Raw genomic sequence first — 7,943 nt, forward strand, 5'->3', positions numbered from 1 at the left:
AATAAGATGTATTTTGCAAATAATTTAATCAGTTCTACAGAAATATATTCGTTTACAAAGAAGAAAATTTCCTTGGCACAATTCCAAATGGAAATAAGGATACACAATTGAGCAGTTGAAAGAGAAAGCTTCAGACATTTTCTAACTGCGTCATGAAATTAACTCAATGCAGTGTCTTTAAGTTTTTGGATAAAAAGAGCTCTCAAATTAAAGTTTTATGTTTCATGGGATTGTTTCAGCAATTAAATTTAATACTCTCAGATCGCAAACACTTGAGATGAAAATTTCACAAAGTATCTGAAGTAATAGAATAAGCATGAGGAGAATTTTCATGTGTTATCGCATTTCAAATTTGTCGGTGAAACTGTGCTCCAACACTTGAGTCAGCTTAGGTCAAGTCAAGACGTTATCTCTGTGAAGCAATTGTGTGCAACTTCCAGAAATCGTGTTATTTTGCTCTTCTTCTTCATTGAATTAAATCTACAAACTTTCTTGCTTCCGAGAACAATATACTTTTTCTCTTTTGTGCCAAAAGTACGTGCTAGTGATTATCGGTGGAGGAAAATGTGAAAGTGATTCAGAAAAATTTACCACAATATCACACTTTTTTTGAAATTCACATTTTAGAATAAAAGCAAAGTAATATTAAGTGAGATTCTTCGAAGTGACACTACTGTAGTCGTGTTTTTTTTTAATTTTTTGATTCAGCATAAACTTTGTCAAACTGTTTATTGGAACTTTTTTATTTTACCAAAATCCTATAAACTTTATAAATAAAGTCCAACCGAATTTAATTCTAGCACGCCCGTTTACAGAAGTTATGGATACTTAAATTTGAACTTCATGTATTTAGAATTTTTATTTGGGGGAAGTGGGGCTACTTTGAGCTGGGGCTACATTGAAAACGCCTTCGTATATTTCTAAAGGAAGCTGAACTTAGCCATCATTTAATTTAGATTCATAAATTGTTTTTCTTTTTCTATTTAAATTACATTACTTTAACTCATTCAGTCAATGTACCAGAAATACTTGAGATAGAATGTTCATATTTTGGGATTAGTTTTCTACAGATTAATATAAATGAATATTTTGAAAAGAAAATTTTTTACCTATTATGGAGGCGCGGGAGCCCCTGTCAAACACACGTCGTAACGATCACTGAATTTAAATTCTGTGCATTAATTCATTACAAGTCTATTACTTTAGATAGAGTAACTAAGAAAACAAATTGGCAACTAGAATTCAAATCAGGAAAGAGGAAATAGGCAAATTTTAACAAATTCGACAGATTTCGTATTTTCCGTCCGCCATTTTGAGCAAAAATTTTGCATGACCTTCCGCGAAGAAAGAAAACAATAACAAAATGTATTTTTATCTCTGTCGCACTATTTTTCCCAAGTAATTGAAGGACTACTAAAGTCACTTAAAATCCATTCCCGACCAGCAATTCGGATAAAATTTGCGTAGGATGTATAACACCATGGTAAGGAATGGGTTAAAGCCTATCAGCTTCCTTCACTATATGAACAAAACCAGAAGCGTCGTTTTACTGAAAGGCTGACTCACTTTTACAAAAGCAATTGTACCAATTAAGTGAATATAATTTCTGAGAGGGTGTGGCTAAAACGAATTTTGCCATTTTACTATCATTTCAAACACATTTAATTTGTTCTAAGATGTTTTCTTTTGAAAATGTTGTACGGGAAAGCGGGGCTGCATTGATAACGCTATTTTTCGTATATTTCAAAATAACGCTAGATCGAACCAAAATTTAATTATAGGTTCACGATGCTTTTGTATATTTATATTACATTACGTTGAGGCCCAGCTTCCTTTAGAAATCTACGAAAAATTATCGTTTTCAATGTAGGACCTATCAATGTAGCCCACCTCCCCCTACTAACCCACTAACTGCGGATCTTGTTCAAGACCAAATTCATATTTATAGTATTTTATAATAAACCTTCATTAGTTGCAAGAAAGCATTTCCTTAAAAGATTTTTTTTTTAATTTCCCAGACAATATGGGCTTCAGATCTAAGGCCTAGCCATGTGGCTTAGGGTAAGTGTGCCAAATTCCGGCCAGCTTGCAATTTCGGCCACCTTTTTTGTTCCTCGAATTTCCATGAACTTTTAGATTTTACGTACTCTAGAGATTATACAATGCAAAAGAATAACAAAAAATGTAGCTTCGACAAACAAGATGACGTGAAAAAGACATTTGAAGAATTCCCGAAGTGCAAAGAACTATGAGAATGAAGGTGGCCGAAATAAGGCACCAAAGCTATGTCTATACTTTTGTTCATTTTAAAATGTATTAAGAATGATTTTAGAGTAAATAAAGACGGTAAACTCTTCACAAGGTTCCAAGCAGCACTCTTACAAAAGAAAAAATTAAAAAAATCAATTTTCGGCATGCAACTATGCCGAAATATGGCACACTTACCCTAACTGCTCTAATTTCCTATCAATTGCGATTTTTTGGAAAAATTTAACTTAGGATAGGATTATTAAAGATAAATCAATGACCTATTAAGTGTCTCAAAAATCAATAAGATTGCTTACTAATGTAGAATTTTTAGATCTTTGGGAACTGAGCTAAACCTCTAGTCGTCTAGTCTGAAGATCGCTTAAGATACAGGGAGTCCCGGAATTATACATAGGTATTTTCGAAACCAAAAAAACTGCGCGGAATGGCTTTATTATGCTATTTCAATGAAAAATTAACATATATTTTTTTTGACACATTGCTAGTCTCAAGTGTTTCTGCAGTATCGACTTTTCTTTGTTGGTTCCTGTCTCGACTGTTTTTCCCAGTCTTCGCCGTGTTCCAAAATACCAAACAGTCATGATGGGAACCAATAGAAAAGAAAAGTCAATTATTCAGAAGTTCTTGAGAACAGTAAAGTGCAAAAAAAACATAGGGGAAAGTGCTCTCCCTTCGAACGTTCATGCCTTCGAATAATATGATTTTTTTTTTGTTTTTCGTAAGAGATTTACACTAAATTATCATGGAATTATCATCAATTAATGATAAACCAACAAATATTTAATAGAAATGTGTAAGTCTCTTAGGAAAACTAAAAGGAAATTCACATAATTCGAAGGCATGAACGTTCAAAGGGAGAGTACTTTCCCCTATTCATTTTTTATTGGTATAGCACCATTAGTTACAAAAAATTTACATACCTACAAGTGATTTGTTTGAAATAAGTTGTAAAAATGCCGCAATGTATAAAAATTATTGTTGGCTGAAATTTTTCAAGCTGTTTTGCCGCTACTTTTGGCTTCTTTCAGTACCAGAAATACATTTAAAAATCATTGATTTTTATTTATAAACTACTTGGATTATGACAATCACTTCTTCAGTGGACAACCATGTCATTATCTATGAATTCACACAGGTCTGTCTTCTGAAGTCTAGGGGAAAGTACTCTCCCTTCGAACGTTCATGCCTTCGAATAATGTGAATTTCTTTTACTTTTCCTAAGATATTTCGATAGGATTGTCACATAATTATCAATAATTGATAAATAGAAATGTTTAAGTCTCTTTGGAAAACTTAAAGAAAATTCACATTATTCGAAGGTATGAACGTTCGAAGGGAGAGTACTTTCCCCTAATACCTAATTAAAAAATCGCAGTGTTCGGTTCTACCCCGTGTTTGGTGTGGCTCCAGTTACCCCTAAATCAAAATTGCATACAATATAAGTAACATCACTTAAGAATCGCACTTACCAGAAGCTCATCAAGACAAATTATTGATTCAAGAAGTATTTGTAGAATTTGTTGTTAAAAAAAAGTGTCATGGCTGGAAAAAAATAATTAAGTTTAAGAGAATTGGAGCTGCTCTTCATATTTGGGTGCACTATTCTTAAGGAGACTACAATGGGATTTTTAATGCTGTGAGTTTATCTCTTTAGTGGAATGACGATTCTCAACGAGTCTTGAGGCTATCGATTTACATGGAGTTTATTATTTGTTCTGTTGAGTTTTCATGCATATCTTAACGTTCTTAGGAGCAGAATCCTCCAGATGGCTGTTGCTATTGGTTTTCTCCTCACTTGCGATGCTGTCACGAGAATAAACCCCGAGGTTAGGGAATATGTCGTGAACATCATGAAACAATTCTTTGTGCACGAGAGTGATTTCAATGGGACGTATTTGGAATTTGTACCAAAAGCACTTCGCTGGGAACTGGCAAATGTTCTATCGTTTGAATTTCGAGTGAGTGGCATCAATGTGGAAGCTCTGAAGATGCTACAACAGTTCATCGGCATGGATAATCTCAATACTGTGGTGCTGAAAAGAAATATCACACATTTAAGTGCCAAGGCTTATTCTTTTGATAGGAATATAACGACGCTGGATTTATCAAGTAACCAGATACGGGAAATTGATAAGGATGCATTTATTGGATTAGAGAAACTGGTACGACTGCATCTCGAAGAGAATCAAATAACGCAATTGGAAGGAGGTGTGTTCACGCCTCTGTATAATCTGAAGTACTTGCAATTGAACTCAAATAATATCACAGAAGTACAGGCTTCCTGGTTTCTGGAAAATTTTAAATTGGAAGAGCTCTTCCTCAGGAATAATCGTATCATACATTTAGCTGAAGCATCTTTCGTAAACTTACCAAACTTAAACAATTTGCATCTGGCGCACAATCAACTGCAAACACTCGATGAGGAAGCTTTTAGGGGATTAACATCGCTCAAGTATCTTACTCTGAGGAATAATTTCATTGAAAGACTCCCACTTAATATCTTTGGAGGACTCTCAGAACTTTCTCACCTTGACCTCAGTGACAATCTCCTCGAGTTCATTGATTCACGAGCTTTTCGGACGAATGAAAAGCTCTTTGAGGTGATTTTAAGTCGAAATAGAATCACATCATTTCATCCAGATACACTGGCGCATCTTGAAAAGCTGAAATTACTAGAGCTCAGTGAGAATCAACTTGTTGAATATAATTTTCAAGGTGTTCATGCTCAGTATATAAGACTTACAGATAATCACTTGACTGAGCTGCAATTCAATGTGAATGCTACCCATATAAAAGCCGAAAGTAATCAAATTGAGAGGGTTTTGCTTCCCAGCACCATGAAATTGTGTGACTTGCAGGTTGCTGGCAATAAAATCCAGGATTTGAGAAACATTACTGCCATCACCACCCTCGAAAGTCTCTTCATCTCAAACAACAGCATTACAAGTCTCCCTGGAGATTTTCACAAGCTCACGCTTCTCTCGTTCTTGGATTTGTCACACAATCACCTGACACATTTATCCTTTGACTCATGGCCAAGAAACATCACGATGGCATCTTTGAGGGAATTGTGGATAAATGGCAATAATTTTTCACATCTTCCTCTTCAATTTCTGGATTTCTTCTCAAATGTCACAAACCTAAATTTGTGTGATAATCCCTGGAATAGGACCTTTCTCATGGAATTTGACGCAGAATGTAGAGGCAGAAATATCACATTAATTGGTTCAAATAGTAATTGCACTAATTAAAAGTTATCTATATTGTTCTTTTTAGTGATTTATTTACAAAATCAATTTAATTACACCATTTTCAACCTATATCGTGTAAATTTTCAATTCTACCTTTCACTCCTACATTACATCACTTTTATTTTAATGAAAACATTCAATCTAAAACGTTAAAGCTTATAACTAAAATGAGCTTTTCACAATGGTATTTTGAATGCTCTTTTCTCTCACTATGTAAATTTTCTAATTAATTTTATAATGCTTCATGTCTGAAAAATCATCTGCATTATTTAACCAGTAGGACCAACATGTGAAAAGAGGAACTTTTCATTTTAACAAAAATTATTAATTCCATTATTTCATCTCAAAATAAGCAACATTTTAGGATAGTTATTTGATGTTGCGAAATTTGTATATAATTTGTATGACATTACATTCGTATAAAACGTATAAATTTTTGAAAAAAAGAAAATTTTCCAAATATGATTGTAATGAATACCAAATTTTAAAAAGTAGAATTGTATAGTTTATTTTACCAGGACATATTCCTAGAAAGTAAAGCTATTCTCGACTTAAAATATGTACTCGTCAATATATTGTCGTCATCGGTTGCATCGAATATTGTCGTATCTGTATTCCTTTGTGCCAGCATTTGAAGCAATAGACGATGTTTGTATCATTCGTTTGCATCGTTTGGATCAAATGGAGAGACAAAACAAACGCAGATTTAACGGTCGATACATCCGACGATATGAATAAAAAATTAAAAAAAAACAAATGGAGCATTTGAAAATATAAGCCGCTCAGAACAAAACCTGGCTATTTTAATAGGAAAATGCATGTACGATAGGCTGTTTCTGCTCGCAGTAACTCATATAACGACCGTTTTCAATTCGGGTTTAAAAATTGTATGAAATTTAGAGTCAAATAATCTCAGATTTATTATAATTAAAGCATTAAAATCATTTACTTGTCTGGCTAATAAAGCTATTGCATTTCAGATATCGTTTTTTTATTGTTTGCACCAAACAAAAAAATCAAATATATAAAAATATCAATAACAGGAATGATTTTACATCACACAAACTAGCAAAAATAATATTATAAAGAAAAACATTGAAAGTACATTAAGAATATACTTTGTTAAATTATCGATAAAAATACAGTGAGTGATCCAATTTAAATTTAGTACCGGTCGCATTTCATATTTATTAATAGTTCTTTGTTTTTGGAAAATATCAAATAAATATAGATTGCCGCACTATGCCTCTACTTTCTCCTATTCATTTTTATGGATTCAGAGAAAAATATTTTGAGTTTTCCAAAAGTAAGGGCAGAATCACATTGACAGTAAAATGCTCACCGTCACCGTTAAAGGCTCACCGTATTTCATTAATTTACGCATACTAATTGGAATTCTAACGTAAATTCTCAAGTAGCGTATTACCTTATCTCATTCTCAATGGTACTAGGTGAATATAATATAAAAAATTGAAGAAATAAAACGAAAATGCAATAAACGGTGACCAAAAAAAACTGTAGCAAAAAAATCCCACAGTTTTTTTGGTCACCGTTTATCGTATTTTCGTTTTATTTCTTCAATTTTCTTATATTATTTTCACCTAGTGCCACCGGGTATGAGATAAGGTAATACGCTAATTGAGAACTTGCGTGAGAATTACAATGAAAATGCGTAAATTAACGAAATACGGTGAGCATTTTACTGTCATTGTGATTCTGCTCTAAATCTCTCTGCATTTTCTTAAAAAACGATTTTTTTTGTGAAAAATTATATTTTTAGTAGTAATATTATATTTTAATAGAAACTTAGATTTAGATGGTTTTACTAGGTTTAGACGATTTCAAATATTAATAATAATGGTGGCACAACGTTCCATAGAGGAACTTAGGCCTTCCCGCAAGGGGAGTTCGGGACATTCATTTTTAATTTTTCTTATACAGGGATGGGGTTGTCAATCCCATGCCCCGTTTAGACGATTTTACGGTATAATAAATAATCGCACGATTTTTTCACCACCCAAAATGTCCATCTTCCACACCCCGGGGACCACTTTCTCAACGTATCTTCGCGTGTCAGATAACTTCCAAGAACATGTCACGCTGGCTGTTTTTCTATTCGTCTGGATGTTACTACCGATATAAGCCATATCGTTAGAGATAGACACTTGGGATCTTCGAGAGACACCCCATTATGTCAGCTTCCGCATTGTTGGCATGACCATTTTTTTCCCTACCTCTTTCCTGACATAACAATATTTTGCAGGATTGCTTGAAAACGCGTCATACAATTGTTTTTTCTTTTTTGGAAATGATTTTAAGGTTAAAGGTCATAAAGACTCTTTATGACCTTTAAAGATAAATGCATTATCATGCATTTCTCAAACTAATGGGGTCACGTCTCAGCTCGTTCTATGCTGGACGCAC

At 33.5% G+C, this 7,943-nt stretch overlaps 1 protein-coding gene across 5 annotated transcripts; it reads left to right on the forward strand.

The window, feature by feature from the left end:
* Positions 1–373: 373 nt before the first annotated feature.
* Positions 374–6,498, forward strand: LOC129809605 (toll-like receptor Tollo). 5 transcript variants are annotated; one of them, XM_055859557.1, is made up of 4 exons: positions 389–639; positions 3,297–3,403; positions 3,644–3,904; positions 4,019–6,498. In XM_055859557.1, the coding sequence occupies exons 3-4, from the start codon at positions 3,888–3,890 to the stop codon at positions 5,517–5,519; spliced, it is 1,518 nt and encodes a 505-aa protein (XP_055715532.1). In that variant the 5' UTR covers positions 389–639; positions 3,297–3,403; positions 3,644–3,887; the 3' UTR covers positions 5,520–6,498. The 5 variants fall into 5 exon arrangements, with proteins under 5 accessions (XP_055715535.1, XP_055715536.1, XP_055715532.1 ...); XM_055859560.1 differs by lacking the exon at positions 3,297–3,403 and having other exon boundaries at positions 374–572; XM_055859561.1 differs by lacking the exon at positions 3,297–3,403 and having other exon boundaries at positions 374–572; positions 3,783–3,904.
* Positions 6,499–7,943: the final 1,445 nt, after the last annotated feature.

This window comes from Phlebotomus papatasi, chromosome 1 (genome assembly GCF_024763615.1).
Source record: "Phlebotomus papatasi isolate M1 chromosome 1, Ppap_2.1, whole genome shotgun sequence".
Taxonomy (NCBI): Eukaryota; Metazoa; Arthropoda; class Insecta; order Diptera; family Psychodidae; genus Phlebotomus; species Phlebotomus papatasi.